This window comes from Pavona decussata, unplaced genomic scaffold (genome assembly GCF_977016875.1).
Source record: "Pavona decussata unplaced genomic scaffold, jaPavDecu1.1 SCAFFOLD_37, whole genome shotgun sequence".
NCBI classification, from domain to species: domain Eukaryota; kingdom Metazoa; phylum Cnidaria; class Anthozoa; order Scleractinia; family Agariciidae; genus Pavona; species Pavona decussata.
Genome location: NW_028145459.1, coordinates 1,315,622 through 1,334,044, shown reverse-complemented (window position 1 = coordinate 1,334,044; position 18,423 = coordinate 1,315,622). Strand labels below are relative to the sequence as shown.

The window sequence follows — 18,423 nt, the reverse complement described above, 5'->3', positions numbered from 1 at the left end:
ATATTTCCTTCTGAGTTGGAGCCCTAGTAAGGAAATGGGAGACCAGTCAAAGAAGAGACCTCTTCGATCTCCTCGGGAATCGAACCCACGACCTCCGGATTTGATCAACCGTTACTCTACCGACAGGGCTACGAGACCAGACCCGCCGAGGTCGATAATTCGACAATTCTTTGTTTGCCTCCTGCGTTCTTCCATTTCCTTTTTTGGCTAACGCTCAGTACGAAATTCATGAGTCCTCTTTAGCACTCTAACATACACTGCTGAGTTGATTCTCTTATCCATCATTCATATTATATTTTGTGTTTTTTGTAAGACTCGCCCGTGGACGTGACGAGTGGGAAAGTGCCGCACTTCAGAATGCTAACACAAAGTGCAATGGTTTATTGCCAATTTGGGGTCCTCAGGTAACTTGTGTCTATGGCAGCAATCCTTAGTTTAAGGTTACCGTATACCTTTAGAAGTGTCTCGCTTCCAAGCGATGCAGCGCGTCCAGTTTAAACTGTAGATACTTTAACCCCTATATCAAATTAAAGCTTATAGATCTAGCTATCAAACTATACCAAGAATTATGAAATAAAATATGTACTGTAACAGTTATCTCAACTTAATGTTTGCACTTGTTTTGTCAGGTTTCCGAATCGGCATTTGCAAGTTGTTTGGCGAGGTAAGAAAACTTGTACATTGCAATGTTGCCTTTCATTTGCTGCCGTTTTGTCAGTTGATGTCTTTTTCTTATGCCAGTAAGAACCATATAATGGTCTTGTTTTCTTGCCAATTCTCGGTGATTGAAGTACAAAGTGGCTTGCTTTAAATCTCCTGTCTTTGTCACGCCATCAGTTTGTAAGGTCTTCATGTTAGTGCTCTATTTCCGCTACCATGAAACGCGGTAGTTGGCTTGTTTGCATCTGCTTGCATCCAGTTTTCCCGCAGTGAACCAAACACTCAAGCTTGCTTTGCAGTCATGTAACTAATATCGTATTTCTTCCAGACACAACAGTTACATCCAAGAATGCACCGGTCATCTGGAACCCACTTACCACGCGTCAATTCACGATCTGCGCCTGCTGTTACAGCGGTTTGCCTTTGAAAAATCGTTTAGTGAGGACACTGGTGGCGGCGGCCGAGATTCGAACATCAAATTTGTCCCCTATGCAATTCATATGATCATCTATGTGCTAAACACGTAAGGCCCTTGGAACTCTTTATACTTGTGTGTAGTCGCTGTGTTAGTATCTTTCTCCTAACTTCATGTGAATATATTTAAGCAACAGAGGTGATCTGGTAGTATTTTATTCTGTACTCTAGTTGACCATTTTTCTATTTATATTTTGTATAAATGTCGTGAGAAAATTTGATTGATGGATGGATGGATGGAACAATCGATCTTTGATTGATTGATTGATTGATTGATTGATTGATTGATTGATTGATTGATTGATTGATTGATTGATTGATTTTCTTTTTCAGAACACGTCAGCTCAGTAGGGAGGAGAAGACACTCAAGTCCTTCCTGGATATGTCATCAGACAAATGGGTTGAGTCATCATACGAGGTACTGTTCCCGCTGATACTCCGGAATAATAACAAACCGTCTACAAATACGGTCTAAATTAGATTGTACTGTATACTCCTGTTACCCCTCACCAAGCGTGTTACCGTTCGTATTTTTTCCAGTTCAGATTAAAAGTAATGAGAACAACGAAAGATACTTAGGATAGCATTATATATATACTATAAAGAATGCTTTACTCTTTAGCAATCGTTCAAAATTTAACGTAAATCTCCCCTAGTCCTTTAAAGTTTTCGTCCTTGCCGCTCAAAACAGCGAATATTTGTAACTTTAAGGGCTCTGTCTTGTACCCACATCTTAAAAATTTGTAGAAATACTTTTCGTGTAGTAATCCTTTGGTATTGCCACGCATTAAAAAAAAACTTCAGTAATAGGCCATTTCCGAGTTGCTTTGAACCTCATTATGAAAGCGAGGCTAAGTGCAAAGTTTTTAATTATGAAAATTAGTTTTCATTTATATGCATTCATTCCGGCATATGAAAAAGTGCAAAGTTTATAATTATGAAAATTAGTTTTCATTCATATGCATTCATTCATATGAAAAACGTTGCACTTAGCCTCGCTTTTATAATGAGGTTCACAGCAACTCGGAAATGGTCTATTTATTGGAACTCAGACCACTGGAGGGTATACAGTGTTTGTGTGTGCGGATTCTGTTCTAAAAATGTACGACTGTTTTTTGTTGTTTCAGGTTGATAGTCCGCTGTACCTAACATTGCTGTCGCTGTTTGTGTATTCCTTGGAACAGTGGAACAAATCAAAGATGACTTTCCTTAAAAGGCTTGTTGTCACTGCGCATGCTCGTCATTTGTCTCCCACTGGAACTTCCAAGTATGGTTTACTTGCAATTTTCATTTACTTTAGTATTTGTGTTTTTTTGATATAGGGGGTTTGTTGGATTCTGTTTTCTAATAATTACTCTTAGCTTAAAGATTGTTAGGCGCAGGGTTTGTTTTTCTGAAGAAGAGGCTTTTTAGGCCGATAGATGTTGATGACAGTCGGGCTTTTACGCATCCACCAATTTCAAATTTGGCTGGAACAGCGATGCCTTTGTACTTTACAATGTACGCCAGACAATATACAAAACAGATCTGCCCACTGAACATGCTGCGATAAAGGAAGCATTATAGTAGAGACCTTTAGATCATCAGGAGTACCAGTTTTTGCAATAGAGAAAGAGTACGCGCGCGTGAACCAGTGTCATTTTAGCTGTCGTCATTTTGCTACGAATTTTCGTGAGAACGGCATAGTGGCGAATATAATTCCCGAAACATAGGTGGTTTTCGTCTTTTTGGAATCACGAAGGGGCTTAGCTATTATCATTCAAAAGAACTGTGTCAAGTCCGGCGCTGACAAAGAGTTAAACAAAGCTTTCTGAAAACGTTAACTTCGCGAAAAACTAGTGGTCAAACCTCTACTAGGATCTAAATGCATACAGCTATAAGCACTTTGATTTAATTTTGATGATTCCTTTTTCCTGGTTACTCATCGAATGAGAGCACAGACCGCGAAGAAGTTCAATAAACGGAGAACTAACCATCGCGTTCTCTTGTTATTTGCAGGATCACGGATCTGACCCCAGCCGAGCTCTCTGTTTACCGGCCCTATATCATTTTCTTTGTGTTGATCGATAAGCTGCATAACTTACTGAAGGTGAGCGAAATGAGTGGGGGAGGGAGGGGATTTTAACAAGAAGAGCCATCGTTGTGTGTAGACCTTTTAACTTAAGGGCCCAGAACAAGAAAACAAGAAGTGAAATAACTATACTTTGTACTGGTGATGATTGACCAATGAAACATCCTTGAAACGATCAGTCTAGTGTTCAAAAATACGTTGCAGTGTTCATGAGGTGGGTAAATTTTCTTCCTGATGAGACCATTGAAGAAGCCTGTTAAAACAGTTGTTGTTTGGTTCTTGTACACAACATAGATCATAAGCCCGCGCCTTTTGCCTTAGTACGCATAACGATGTAAACTATCAATTTTTTTCCTATCATTTTTTTCCTCAGAAACATTTGGCAGCCGATGACACTGCATGGCCACAAGGGATGTTAGATCACATTCGAAACAGCGACGAGACCGTGCTGAAGGGCTGTGATAAGGCAAGAGTTTTGCTATTTACACTAAAGACACAAAGCTGGGTTGCTGTATCATGGAGGCATCCTTATTACTGCGCCCAACAGTTTATCAGCTAAACTCCCGTACCTGTCGCGCGTGCAGGATTGTTGGTCGATTTTGACAAATTTGGACAAGTTCACTTGCGGTTAATTCAGCTGGGCATAAGGCTACGTGTCTGTCCAATTTGAACGTCACGACTAAATTATTCCTTATTCAATTTGAACACATACGGAATCGGTTGAACGCTTCATCACGTCTCTGAATCACTCGTAAACAACATAATCTCATACAACGAAGTAACCAAAATCGAACAAATCCACTACCAACAATAACAACAATAACCGGGGCGAGTTTAAAAGCATCAATTAAAGAAAACCGTGTTGTCAAGGCTTTTTTGTAGATTCGGTTTCCCAAGAAATTAAAATACGTCTCAGTTACACTATGCTATTAGTTCTTTGAAATTTTGCGAAATTGATGTAGGGTAATCATTCTCCTTCTCATCTTTTTCTGAGAAAAGAATCGTCTCCTTGATCAAAAATGTCTATCTTTTTAATCTGCGTGAATTAATCAATTCATTTTCTATTAACTTTTACTATTTTATTTGGCAGATTTTGTCGTTCTACCAAACGGATCTTTTGCCATCAGAGTCATTTGCTGAGTTGTTTGATGTGGCAGGTTGGTACTGGGTTATTTCAGGCATCCGCTATTAGACTGACTCTAGGTCGTGATTCGACTTTAAAGGGGGCATGTCAACTGAAAACATATTTGTATCGATGCTGATACGTTAAAATTATGGTTTTCAGTTTGTTAACAACAACAATACTAGTACTTAGTATAAATCTACTAGTGTTCTATCACGAATGCCGTTCTCTGATGGGCTACGCTACTCGCTATCTATTCTGTGATAGATAGTGAGTAGCGGTTTTCGACAAAATGGTGGCCGTTTCCTCGCGTTTTCGAAGTGTCTGCGATGAGGATATAGATAATTTACTTGTTAAGTTTTGAACGACATGTAGATTTATACCAAAACAATTAGATTATTCGCTCTCGATTTCTATGCATGATTGCTGATTCGGGCAGCGCCCTCATCAGCTATCACGCGATAGAAATCTCGAGCTCAGAACCTAATTGTTAAATAGAAGCTAGTGTTAATTATCTGTGGCTGTAGATGGCTAAGGTGGGAATGCATTGCAACGGCCAATTTTTCAAGTTTTCTATGCGTATATTTGGAGAAATCGCTAAAACTGATTGCCAAGAGAAAGCACAAACAATTCTTTCCCAGCTGTCTCATTCGTCATCATTTCAAACTATAGTCATCGCAAACTGTCGCCACCATAGCGGGGTTCAGCTGTGACTCTGTTACCCCCGGCACAATCTGCAGTCAAGTTATTCGAGTTTGTAGATGAAATAATAAAGTTTGGCTTACCGTGCTACTGTTGTTTAACTTGGGGACAAAACTTGTTCTATCGGGGTTTGTATATTTTGCAATAGAAATTCGCATTTGCATTCCACAATATAACAGCAATTCGTACATGTTTACATGGTTTTGATAAAATCTCGTCGGCGAGGTTCTACTTATTCATTGTTAAATGTTTCCACGTTATGCTCTAGATTATTCAAAATTCTCTTCTTTGTTTTTTCTTTGGGTCACCCACTTGTGTTATAGTGCCAAATTTCGTTAAATCTAACGAGCATTTCCAAAGAAATTGGTGTATTTCTACGTTTATAGCCGGATGAGCGCCATGAAATTGCCTTCTCACGGTAGACATGAAAATCATCTAAACAGGCAGAATTTGTGCAGCTTCTGAGGGTGTAAACGTTTGTCACAAAAAACAAACTTATTATAAGAAGCAACAAAAATTACTACAATAACAATAGTACCTTTATTTGCATCACCGTAAAAACGAGATCAAGACATGATGAAATGTACTTGATCAACTGCATATTTATATAATAGTTATTCGAGTTCATCAGTTCTTTCGAAATCTCTGTGATCGATAATTTCTTAATATTCGGTAAATGCGCATAAAAGGGGTGGTCGAGTGGTCGAGCACCAAGGCGGGGCTGCAGGGTACATTGTTTTTGACATCTGTTGGACGCCTGTCGTTGTTCATTTCAGGGATGCTATCTGACATTCCAGAACCGGACAATTTTATTGCCGAGGTCCTGTCCTTACTGCCAAAGTAAAATGCTGCTTCGAGGAAGACATTCTTATACCTGATCAGAGAGGAATGCAATAGAAGAGACCTACCCCAGGGATAGTCTTGATAATAACTTTTTCGATTGCTGTTCAGCTTTACTTCTTTACAATATTAATAAATCACATAATTTAGTTGATCTAATGTAATATTTAAAAAGGGGCATTAAAACAGTTGTAGTGAGATAATCGTGTTAAAGTCGTTTTTGTGCCTTCTGTTGTCTTTGTTTATTCTTGCTCCATACCTGACTCGTCTGTCTTCGCCGCACTTATCTTTACCTGATTTTTTTTTTCGGGGGGGGGGGGGTGAGGTGGGGTTACGTTTTAAAGAAAGTACGGTGCTGCGTCGGTGGGGAGTGGAAACGAATGTTTGGTTTATCAACAGAATTGATAACGTCACCTACACCGACGCATTGATGAGCATCGGTTCTCCGCCATCGGGAAACACCTGGCCCCAGTTGTTCAAAGAGCGGATAACTTTATCCACTGGATAAGTCACTATCCAGCGGAGCAATTATACTCCACCTAACGCTTTTGGCAAGTTTTCCCCACAATGCCATACTTAAATTTCACATTTGCTTCTACCCTATCCACAAATTATAGGGCTATCGGGAAAATCTTGCACACATTTTATCTGCCTGATAGCGACCTACCCGGTGGATAAAGTTATCCGCTCTTTGAACAACTGGGGCCTGAAGAATAATCACCAAGTTGACACAATTGGCGACCTGACAAGCAACTTCACCATCCTAAAGAAATGTCAGGGAAAGCTTAAATGCTTAATCTTTGAAATGCTTTGGATTCGCAAGAAGAAACCGAGTCTAAACACCCAGTCAGACTCCATTCGCGCGAAACTATTTGTCTAACCCAGTGAACGGACAAAACTCTCACTTTATAACACCTCTCTGAATGAACACCAGACAGCTACTTTTGGTCTTAATTTAATTTATTCCATTTCACACCTTTACTTTCTGTATAAATTATCTTTTGTTACACTCTTTACTTGGTAGTGGTGCCAAGATGAAACCGAAACGTCGTGCTGTTTTTTCGCTAATTTTTTATGGTCGAGTTGATAACTAAAGGTAAATTGGCCATTTCGGAGATGCAATAAACCTTATTATGAAAGCGAGGCTAAGTGCAAAGCTTTTCATATGAAAGTCAGTTTTCATTCATATGAAAACAAAACTAATTTTCATATGAAAAGCTTTGCACTGAGCTTTACTTTCATAATGAGGTTCGAAGCAACTCGGAAATGGCCTATTGGCCACCGTAGAGATTCTAGCACTCGAATCTCTTTACGGTGGCCAATTTACCTTTAGTTATCAACTCTGTTGATAAACCATACATTTGTCACGTAACATTTGATTGATGTGTTCCCAGCTAGCCAATCCGATTTTCCCGTGCATGTACTGATGCACGGACCATTCTAAAACCCATTACTTTCCTTCAGGGTGGGATTACGAATCGCTTTGTCCCCATTCTCCTCGCGGTGTCGCCGCTCGTTCGCGCGATTTTCTCCTTCGTCTAACATGCCGCCAGCTAAGCAGGCCAAGTTTTACCAAACTTTCTTATCTGGCTATCGCCCCATTTGCAATTAAGCCACGTTTCACTGCACAAGCTATGACAACCGACTGCCTAAGTACAGTAAACATAGCGCGCTCATTTCTTCGGCGCTTGTGCATCAGAGTATTACAGGTAAAGTCCCCTGCGTAATAACTTAATAGAACAACGCAATCTGTATATAGCTGGCTTGACAAAGGACATCAATGAAACGCTTCTTTCCCTACGATATCTTCGGGCGACTTGCCAGCCTTAATATCAAAATGGCTGAAAAAGAAAGATAAATACAGCCGACAGCGGTACTTCTGGACACTTTGCCGGAGCGTTGTACCATGACGATGCACCACGAGATTTCGCTCGCCGTTCGCTTATGCCAGCTGGAGATGGTTCCGCGCTGCTTTCCGATACCTTGTCCCCGACAAGACAGTGAGGGAGAGAAAAGTCGGCCCCTAGACCATATGAGACAGATCCCTTTCGTAGGCACCTCAGTTCCACCTTACTGACTTAAACTGAGATTCAGCCACGTATAAATATGACAGTGAAGTCATTTTGTCTTCCATGTGGTACGTTCTGAGGTTTGAGCATGCGCACGGGTTAAAACAATATAATGACAGAAGGATGACTCCTGGTCAAACGACCTGTAGTCTTGGAGGTACCGGTACTCTTGGACTCCTTTTACCTATTTCATTATTACAATTTTTATTGTCTTTTTGCCGAACAACGATTGCTCCTTCGATGGATTGTTGACATTGTTAAGGGAATCAGGTCGTCACTCGAAGAGCTCTGTGATAGCCGTTGCTATTTTTCTGTTTTTGGCTATTAAGTTAACACTTATTACTGTTTCATATAATGAAAATGTACCACGTTTGTTACTACAACAACTCAGATGCTACCTCTCGCCTCTTGATGTCTGGTGATGTCTGGACCGGTTTTTGCTTCGACTGCCGGTAGGGTCAATTGCCTTGTGATGTTATCAGAAAGACAGCACAACAAACTAGCAACCTCCATCGCTTCCAGGACCTGCTGTAGGCCGAAAACTCTGACGATATATGCGTCAATGAGACAAGGTTGAACCAAAATATCAGCAACTCTGAAATATTGTATTCTGGCTTTACAATATTTAGGAGAGATCGGTCTGATAGAGATGGTGGTGGAGTTCTTATCGCAATCAAAACAGCCTCCTTCAAAGCTGTCAAAGACCTGCAACAGCTTGAGAACATTTTTGCCGAAATTACTAGTCGAAGAATTTTATTCTGTTTTTGCTTTAGGCCACCCAATGAAGACCCAAGTTGGATGGATGTATTCGATAATTTTCTGCATGAAGTTTGTGACCAGTTCGACAATATGGTGATTTCGGGTGACTTTAATTTGCCAGAAATCCTCTGGGACTCCATTGACAGAGCATCGGCTGTTAAAGAATTAGCCTTTATTGAAACCCTTCACGACCAACTCTTGACACAACTCAATAAAAAAAACCCACTGGTGGCAACAATATACTTGACCTTGTAATCACGAGCGTGCGGAACCGTGTCAGTGTAACCAATATATTGTCTCCAAAAGATACGGGGTTTTTACGGGCCACAGCGTTATTATTTTCCAGTTTAACGCTTTAATAAAAGCTCCACCTAAAACCTGTGATTTGTTTACGATTATGCAAAAGGCGACTTTAAGGGTCTGTCTGCGCACGGCTCTGACAGCAATTAACCTCTCTTTGATCATAGCCAATGACATTATAAATACTGCCTGGCATGGTGCCATACTTAATTCTATCAAGAAAAAGGAATCTATAAGACAAAAGCTGAAACTATCTCCCTTGAGCCACCTTGACTGACTGACTGACTGACTGACGGACTGACTGACTGACTGACTGACTGACTGACTGACTGACGGACTGACGGACTGACTGACTGACTGATGGACTGACTGACTGACTGACTGACTAAAGGACTGACTGACTGACGGACGGACTGACTGACTGACTGACTGACTGACGGACTGACTCACTGACTGACGGACTGACTGACTGACTGACGGACTGACTGACACACTGACTGACTGACTGACTGACTGACTGACTGACTGACTGAGGGACTTTCTTACTTGCTGACCTGACTGATTGATTGATTGATTGATTGATTGACTGACTGATGGACTGGCTCATTGAATGATAGACTGACTAAATAACTGACTGATAGGCAGACCAGATTTGATTGTTATATTGCCCTATTGATTGGTTGATTGATTTTTCAGCTTTACTACCAAATATCAATATAACGATAACGACGGTTCTTGTCACTGAGGTATTACCGCTTGGTGGTACAACGTACGTCACGTGGCCAATCTTAACGGACAGTACCTTGGCGGACCGTATTCCTTGGAAACCGCTGAGATGAAAATGAGACCTTTAATGTGAGCGGTGGCATCATGGTGGTATCATCAGCTTTTCTGTCAAATTCATATTTACGTCAGATTGAATTAGACTCGTCAAAGACTTCCCCAAACAGAGACGATCAAAGGGACAACTGCACAATGACAGAGTAAGGCTGTCAAAAACTGCTTTGAAGTACTGTTTAAAATACGAACAGTGTTTTATCTAATAGATGAAAGATCCTCGTAGTTAATACGCAACTTAAGCAGTTGCGAAAAGAAAGCCTGAAAATATTCAGCCTAAATTTTTTCAGGCTTTCTTTTCGCAACTGCTTAAGTTGCGGAGTAACTGCGAGGATCTTTCTTCTATTTGATCTTTCATCCGCAGTTCAAAATATATGTTACATTAATTTTTTAGTTTTTTAGTGTTTTCTCCATTGTTTATATTTTGCCTTCCTAAATGAGTGTCGCTCTTCATTATTGTCTAAGAGTGGTGTTCGCTACCGTTATCTACAGCAATTTAAGCGGCCAAACTGATTCATTTTTCATTTCCCATATCATTACATTATTCATTAATGCGAAAAATTAATAAATGTTTCCGCCGTGGCAGTCAAAATAACCTAAACGCATTCTCAAACTTTTGCCTGTGATTAAATTTCCTTTACTAAATGAGATATATAATTTTGTGGACTATGACTCTGCCGGAAGGCCTACAGGAAAGTTTGAAAATTGTTTTATTAAAAATGCCATTCTACCTCTCATACCTTATAACCTGGAAGATATTTTCGCTTGCTTCCAATGGGTCAAAATGCGTCACTTGAAGCCACATCCCACTGATAGGCATATCAGATGATATCCCTTAATTGATATTTCTCAGGTTAAGAAAGCGTTGACAAAACTAAAGTTCAAGACGGATGAGAGTTTTGTGCAGTTAGAGAAGATGAGGAAACGAGAGTACTTGTCATGGTTGAAGCTGGAAACACTAAAAGTCAACTTCGGAAAATATTTGAAAGATAACAAACAAACCGACCAAATTTGGAAATTATGCATATGTTTCAGTATTTTTTAAAGTTAGAATACAATACAATACCATATTTATTGTACACTCGCCCTTAAGACTTTTCAGTGAATAACAATAAAATATTAATGATTATCTAACACCTTATTTTAAAACAGGAAGTTGTACATGACATTGGTACTTGTCCGTTGTAGTTAGATTCTAGCAGAAAGCCCAAATATTTAAAGAATACTTTGAGCAGTCTTAAAATAAAATATTAATGCTCCGGAGTTTAAAATCAAAACAATTTATTTGGCTGGAAAACAAGTTCGGAAATTTTTTTCTTTCTTATTAGCTGCTTCTCGAAAATTACAGTTTCGCGCTCAAAAACCTGTTCGCTTCTCGGAACAGCAGAAAAATGTCTTCAGACAAATAAACGTTTTGTTGAGTTGATAGAAAATTGATAGAGACAGAGTTGATGTAAAGGTAATTGGACGACCCAAATGAGATTTGAGTGCTATCCCTAATGTGGTTTATAGAAGAGTAGTAGAGATAAGCTATTGATGGCAGCATGGTAACGTGGAAAGGTATTTTATTTTTGTTCAAGAAATACTCTGGTAAAATTGAGAAAATATCGCGCACGGGAAAAGAGTTTTTATTCGTTCAAATTGAAAACAGTTGCCTATCAGGATCCGAAATGAATGTCTGAAGCAATGAAATGCTAATTTGGCCGAACGTTTTAAACAAAATAAAAATAAATAAATGTACAAATACACAAACTGAACGTAACATTTGTTAAGCATCCCAGCTGGTGGGAGGCAAACCTGTTGGCTATTTACAAAGCGAGGCCTTGGATTTGAAAACGGGGCTATTGTAAAAGATACCCGATTGGACAGAAGGGAGCTTAAACCTGGGACCTCTGACACCCACAAAAAAAACACAACAAAACATGCACTTCGGGTGGATTTGGGGACACTTTTCTCAAGCATCTTTCGCTTTTCTTCCAAAGTTTTAACGGGACGAAAACACCTTTAAGCTGGCGGCATCTTAGAGTACAATTTTCTAAACCGCTTGTGCAGTGACTGCTTGGTGTTCTAGTCTCAACAGATCGCAAATAATTTGCAAAACTATAGTTCACCATCCTTTGTTATTTTGGCTGCTTTTGCTTTACAATTCTCAATCAATGACCTTTTAAAACATCAATTAGCAATACTAGTACTATAGAAAGGAAATACTCCAGGGTCAGTCATTGAAGCTGTTCAAAACACTCCCAGCACGTGGCAGTGTTATCATGTCTCGAGCTCGAATTTTTAAAATCTGTATTGATATTATGATCCAACTATGTTCGGGGTTTTTTACCAATAAATTGTAAATTCACACGAGATTTGTGAAAGGGGAGACCTCTTCCGTTAATTAGTTTTTAAGGTTATTGGGTCTTCCTGTTTTTCTCGTTAATAATTTAAAGATTGAAAACTCTCCATATTACATAAGACACACCTTGGCAAAAGGAATTGGGTTTGTTCCCTTGCTAACAACGAACAGCAAAGATGTTTCTTTACTGGTTAATGTTCTATGGCACGGCTGTTTACGCCGTGATTCGCATTTTAGATCCAGACTTGGAAGCAATCAACTTTGCCAAAGCTTTACGTGGAAAAAAACTCAATGGGAGTGCATTTCAAGAGATATCAGTGGATTCTGAAGTATCTTGCCAATTTGCGTGTGTCAAAGAAACCCGTTGTTTGTCTTACAACTTTGGTTCATTGAACAAAAAAGACAACTTTACCTGCCAGTTAAGCGCATCTGATCGATTTACAAGTCATCAGAACTTGACGGAAGATGATAAAATGCTGTATAGGGGGATACAGGTGAGTTTTTTTTTTTTTTTTGAAAAATTCGAGAATAACAACTATAGTGCGCTAAACGTTTACCGAAGCTGTGAGTAGAGACTAAATCTGAGTTTCCAGTTAAACGTAAGTTAAAGATATGTGTTTCATGCATCGTTTAAAGTTTTTTAAAGTGCTTTTTTTTCTATTTTTGCGTATCAGAAATTCCTTCAGATAAGATTTTTCAGAAAAATGTTGAAAAGTTACTTGTGATAGCGAGAACTAACTTGAAGTCTGCCAGTTGCATCAAACATGTACTCAAAAGTTGAAAGATGCCAAGCAGAAAGAGCTATTGTTTATTATTTAACTGTCCTCCTCATCAGAACACAGGAATCGGAATTTTGGGTAACTATGAAAGAAACAAGAAAAACGCGAGAATTAAATCAAGAGCCTTCTTTGTTTAACCGCGTCGCAGACATTAAGTCTTCTGGAAAACATGCTGATGTAACTTTAACGCCTATTTTGAAACTAACTACCGTAAATATTGCGCTTGTTTTCTTTCACAAGATTTTATCTTTTAAGATTTATGATCATGGGGGAATCGACTTTAGTTTGTTTGGGTTAATAACAAAACAAATTAATTGCTAGCTTCTTTTCTATTCCAACTGCAAATGTTGCAACATTGCACCTTCATAAAATTGATCTAGAATGGCTAACATTTTCCAGGGACAACGGGAAACGATAACGCACTTACCATACACAAATACTGTCCTCTTCGGGGGACTTCAGCTTTGGACATTTTCATATAAGCCCGGTCTACTGTTCTGGTCCCGGTTCCGAGATCTTGCTTCAGCACAAATTATTTCGTAAAAATTCACGTATGAACATCCTAGCCCGTTTCAGAAACGGCCTATAAAAGCTTGGATTTCGACTCTGATAAACACTTTTACTACCAAGAAATACGAGAGGAGGTGACAACAGTTTATATGGACGAAGTATTTATGCTTCATCTTTTATGCCGGATGATCTCAACTAACTTTCAAACGAAGAGAAGGCTAAAGTGGAGAATTGCACTATTTTCATCTCGGCAGCCAGGCTGAGATTTCTCATTTAAACAGAAAACAAAAGTTTTTATAAAAGTAACGACAATTGTTATAGTATACACATGAAGCGAACAACAGTTATTTAGGAAGTCACTGATCCAACTGTGCCTTCTGTGTCTTCGTAGAGATCTTCTCTAAATAAACGTATAGTTTTGGGGCTCACGAATTTAACGTAAACATCACACATTCTACGCAGGATTTTAGTCATATCCTGCACGTATTTCCTGTGGGTGTTTTGTTGTTCACTCCCTTACGAGTACATGATTTGTATTGAAAAAGTTATGTATAAATAAGATCCCCATGTAATCTTGTTCCAAACTCCCTGATGAAGTCTATATAGTTATCAGACGAAACCGGTCGGGTAATAAAACTTGATGGCAACATGACAAGATTTCGTTGCTGTGTGCTTCTCACTAGTAGCTTGTTATAAAAATAATATATATAATATCGTTACTTTCGTAAAAATTATCTCATGCCCGCTGGCTCTACCAAAACAAGGAAGCCTGGTTACCGGGCTCATGTGAAGTTGAGAGATACATGTCTCGGACTGAACGTGCGTGCAACAAATACAAATATACAGAAAGGGGAATAGGTGCAATCACAGCCCTTGCTACCAACACTTGCTGTACCACCTGCAATATTTACGCTCACGGATATTTGATTTTAGCAACGTAGCTGAAAAATTAAATTGGGGACCGAAGACTTTAAACGTCAGCACTCGAATCTGTTTACGGTGGCCAAATTAGAATACCTTATCAAATCTGTACCTGGTCCTCTGTGCAGCACCAAGGTTTCTTCAAAAATTAATTTCTTTCTATTTATAAAGGCTCAGTCGATACGTTCTTTTAAATCTGAAAACAGAGCATCTGTGAGTCTGACAGCACGCCTTGTGGTGACAAAGGAATCTGCATCCCTGAATATTATGAAGACAGCTTTCACTGTAAATGTGCCACCGGTTACACAGGGATACCATGTGGTAAGTCATTGAAGTGGAACTTGTAGTACGTATATACATTACGTCCAAAAAGATTTCCTCTGCGGACAGCAACATGACTGAGCTGGTACCATTAGATGACGTCATTATTTCCAAAATTAACCATCCGCCATTGAAGATTTGTGAATTTTACACAGATTCCCAAAAGCTAGGAAAATTGGTCAAAATATATTCTGAAAAACCGAGTAGAAAGATACTAAACTGATCTAAAAAAATCTTACCACAATGGAATGAAATTTTTTGACAACAAAACAGGATAAGTCAAAACTTTTAAAGTAGGAACTGCCGAACTGCTTTGAAAACAAAACAATTTTTACCAAACAAAACTATACCCAGATAATTTCAACCAAAGTCACAAGTTTGGAGTTCTAGGCTTCGATAAATTCTGTTCGTAAAATGGATTATTCTGCCTGCGGCAGTGCTCTTAATAATCGCTTATTCTGCTCGAATTCTGCTCGGTGCCCCCCCAATTTTTCGGCCCTTATGGCCGTATGTATTTTCTTTAATATGGACGGGAGTCTGGACCTAATGCTAATTAGATATTCATTATGCAAATCTTAATCACTGCACCACTTCATTATATCAATCAAACCAGTGAATTAATCACATTAATCACAAAATATTTTCCATTTGTTTTGTATTTAGTTTTCAATTTTTCTTACAAATGTTATGCATATCATAAGTGCTACTGATTTTCCATCATTCTGCTGAAATTTTCCTTCTGCATGTGAAACACAATGCAATAATCCCTTAATTTCATGTTATCATTCAATAATAAAATCACTGCGTTCAAATTTTTCTATGCTAAATTCCAGAGCCAATTAAAAGCTGCTCCCAGCTTCTTCAAACTGGAATCAATACCAGTGGTGTGTACACCATTATTCCAGATGGCGGAAAACCGATACAAGTGCTGTGTGATATGACCACGGTCGGTGGCGGTTGGACCGTTTTTCAGAGACGTTTAAACGGCTCTGTTGATTTTTTCCTCGGTTGGGAGTCCTACAAAAAGGGGTTTGGAAATCTGGGCGGCGAGTTCTGGCTTGGAAACGACAAACTCCATCGTTTGACAGCCGCTGGTGACACGAAACTGAGAGTTGATCTAGAAGACTTTGATGGGAACATCACTTACGCCGAATACACAACTTTTAAGGTTGCAGACGAGGGGGATAAATATCGGCTTTTGATTGGAGGATACAGTGGCACGGCTGGTGATTCACTGATATCGTGGCACAAGTAAGATAAACAATCCAATTAAGTTGATATTGAATGTTAAATAATTAACGAAAACTAATTTGCGATGGTAAAATAGCCAAGCATTTCATAATAAACTTTTCCTGAAAAGTATTAAATGGCAACACGACTGATACTGACCGATCACAGCAATTTTAAGGTGGAGGGAGATAAATACCGGATTTTGATTGATGGATACAAAGGGACGGCTGGCTGTTGAGTAAATGGTAAGCAGGCAAATACCAACGTAAGAACGTAGCTCGTACTCTGATCTTTTCTATAAGCTGATCAACAAGCTGATCTACAAGCTGATCTGCAAGCTGATCTTTTCTATAATACATACGTGTGTGTGTGTGGTTTAGCTAAAGCGATTGGCGTCAATACTTTTTGACATCTTGATCACAACACCACTCTTAATTTATTCCATAAAATTAAGCACATTTAGGTGTTGTGATGACAGCAAACGTCATGACAGTAATCAATCAATCTTCATCATTATTATGTGAATTGTCAGAGTGTAAAGATTTTGTTTGTCCCCCAGCAAATTAGTTTTGTGTCGTCTAAATCAGAGGATAGTACAGCACCTCTTCCAGACCTCTATTTTCATTTTTCCCCTAGTACTTTAGCTCCCATTGTTTTCTGCGGGGATCCATTGTTCCCAACCAATGACCTATTGTTTCGTTCTCCAATCACAGACCTCGTCTGGATAGCTACTCTCTTTCTTTCCTAGAAGGCCAAAACGTGACTGTCACAACTTCGATAGTTCTATTTTAAAAGTTTTCTATTTTTATTTCTCAACTCTTTTCAGCGGTATGCAGTTTTCTACCAAAGATCAAGATAACGACAAAAATAAGGCTTTGTCATGTGCCGAGAGGTACAAAGGCGCTTGGTGGCACAACGCATGTCACAAATCCAACCTTAACGGACAGTACTTTGGCCGACAACATCGCTCAAGAGCTGATGGGATCAATTGGTTTACCTTCAGGGGACATAGTTTTTCCTTGAAACGTGCTGAGATGAAGATAAGACCAAACACTGAATGAGAACGAACCATCCTTACAGCGGATGAATTACTGTTGTTATAAAGCTAAGGATGGTTTAGTTGTTACTTAGTTCACAATGATGGTTATTAACCTGGCTGATTGTTTTTACCGATTTCTTGCTACCAGTTTAATAGCGTTTTTTTGCTTGCCTTATAAATCACTTCTCTTGTCAGAACCACTGGTACTCTCTGACGTTGTGCAACACAAGAAAACGTTAGGCGAATCTTATCATGTAACTAGTTAGCGTAGCTGACTGTATAGTTTGACTGATCTCCTTGGAGGTACAGAACCATGCAAGTAATGAATATATGAGTCATGAATTTATCCGTTCTTGCAGATTCCCCCCCCCCCCCCCCCTTCCCCACCCCCTCTCCTCTATAACTTCGCAACTATAGAAGCTATGACAAGGAGGCTTGGAGGATAGATTCCAGAACGGAAGGGATGACGTCATATGACGAGATAATTACGTCATGATTACCAAATGGCGGCCAACTTGGATCCGCCATGTTGGATTTCTGGATTTCCCCAAAACTTCAGGAAAGCGCCAAAATTAAGCAAAAAGTGATTAAAACTAATAAAGGAACACGAACATGAGATAAAATCGCAAAAGTTACGTAAGAAAAGTAATTTTTCTTCATTTTAAAGTGATTTTCCATTATCTGAAAAAAGTGCCTGTCAATACATGGTTGCCATAGAAACGTTAAAGTAAATGAACAATAACATACCACATCACACTTTCCAGCATAAATTTACTTAAAAGTCCTGAGAGTTTATGGCGTTTGAGCAAATATTAAAAAAGTTATTTATGTTCAAAGTCGTCGAGGGCACCTCTCCGGTCTAGATAGGTTTAAGTTGCGTAAATAACTCCGAGGGTCTTTCTTCTATTTAATCTTTCACCCGCTGTTCAAATACATGTTTCATAAATTAATATTGACTTAGTCACCCTTCACGCTTCACGAGTAAATCACGAACTCACGATATAACGACCTCCCAGTTGACTTGATAGCTCAGTTGATAGAGCACTGTACCGGCATCGCAGAGCTCATATGTTCGAATGCCGACTATCACAGGTTTTCTTTTCGCAACTGCTTACGTCCAGTGTAAGTTGCGTACAGTAAATAACTGCGGTCTAAGCCTTTGCTCTATTTAACCTTTCACGGGTAGTTTTCTTCCCTAATTAAGTTGATTTTTATGTTTTTCTTCGTATACTTTATATTTGTGGCAAAATCTGAAAGTGGGTTGTTGTTGTTTTTGTTAAACGGAATGAACGCCATTGTCTTTCAACTTGTCGCGCAACAACTGTTTCATTGAAAGTTGAGATTGTTTGTTGCCCTTATCAACACCTCCGCGTGCAACAAATATTCGTTTTGCAGAAAGTAGACGCAGCTTCTACTTTTTGCATCATGAAACTTGTTGCACGTT

The 18,423-nt window shown here is 39.2% G+C and overlaps 2 protein-coding genes across 2 annotated transcripts in view; both read left to right on the top strand.

The window, feature by feature from the left end:
• The window catches only part of LOC146483929 (E3 ubiquitin-protein ligase UBR4-like), a 92,450-nt gene extending 86,377 nt beyond the window's left edge, over positions 1 to 6,073 (top strand). Inside the window, exons 101-109 of the mRNA XM_085105280.1 lie at positions 314 to 404; positions 630 to 664; positions 989 to 1,183; positions 1,468 to 1,552; positions 2,262 to 2,401; positions 3,133 to 3,223; positions 3,579 to 3,671; positions 4,296 to 4,362; positions 5,807 to 6,073. Coding sequence (XP_084961406.1) covers positions 314 to 404; positions 630 to 664; positions 989 to 1,183; positions 1,468 to 1,552; positions 2,262 to 2,401; positions 3,133 to 3,223; positions 3,579 to 3,671; positions 4,296 to 4,362; positions 5,807 to 5,874 — 865 coding nt within the window. The 3' untranslated portion in view covers positions 5,875 to 6,073. The remainder of the gene's footprint in view (positions 1 to 313; positions 405 to 629; positions 665 to 988; positions 1,184 to 1,467; positions 1,553 to 2,261; positions 2,402 to 3,132; positions 3,224 to 3,578; positions 3,672 to 4,295; positions 4,363 to 5,806) is intronic.
• A 6,249-nt stretch (positions 6,074 to 12,322) lies between these two features.
• On the top strand, positions 12,323 to 17,297 carry LOC146483928 (ficolin-2-like). Its single transcript, XM_085105267.1, has 4 exons — positions 12,323 to 12,673; positions 14,596 to 14,710; positions 15,544 to 15,961; positions 16,767 to 17,297. The coding sequence occupies exons 1-4, from the start codon at positions 12,356 to 12,358 to the stop codon at positions 16,999 to 17,001; spliced, it is 1,086 nt and encodes a 361-aa protein (XP_084961393.1). The 5' UTR covers positions 12,323 to 12,355; the 3' UTR covers positions 17,002 to 17,297.
• The last annotated feature ends 1,126 nt before the right edge of the window (positions 17,298 to 18,423 follow it).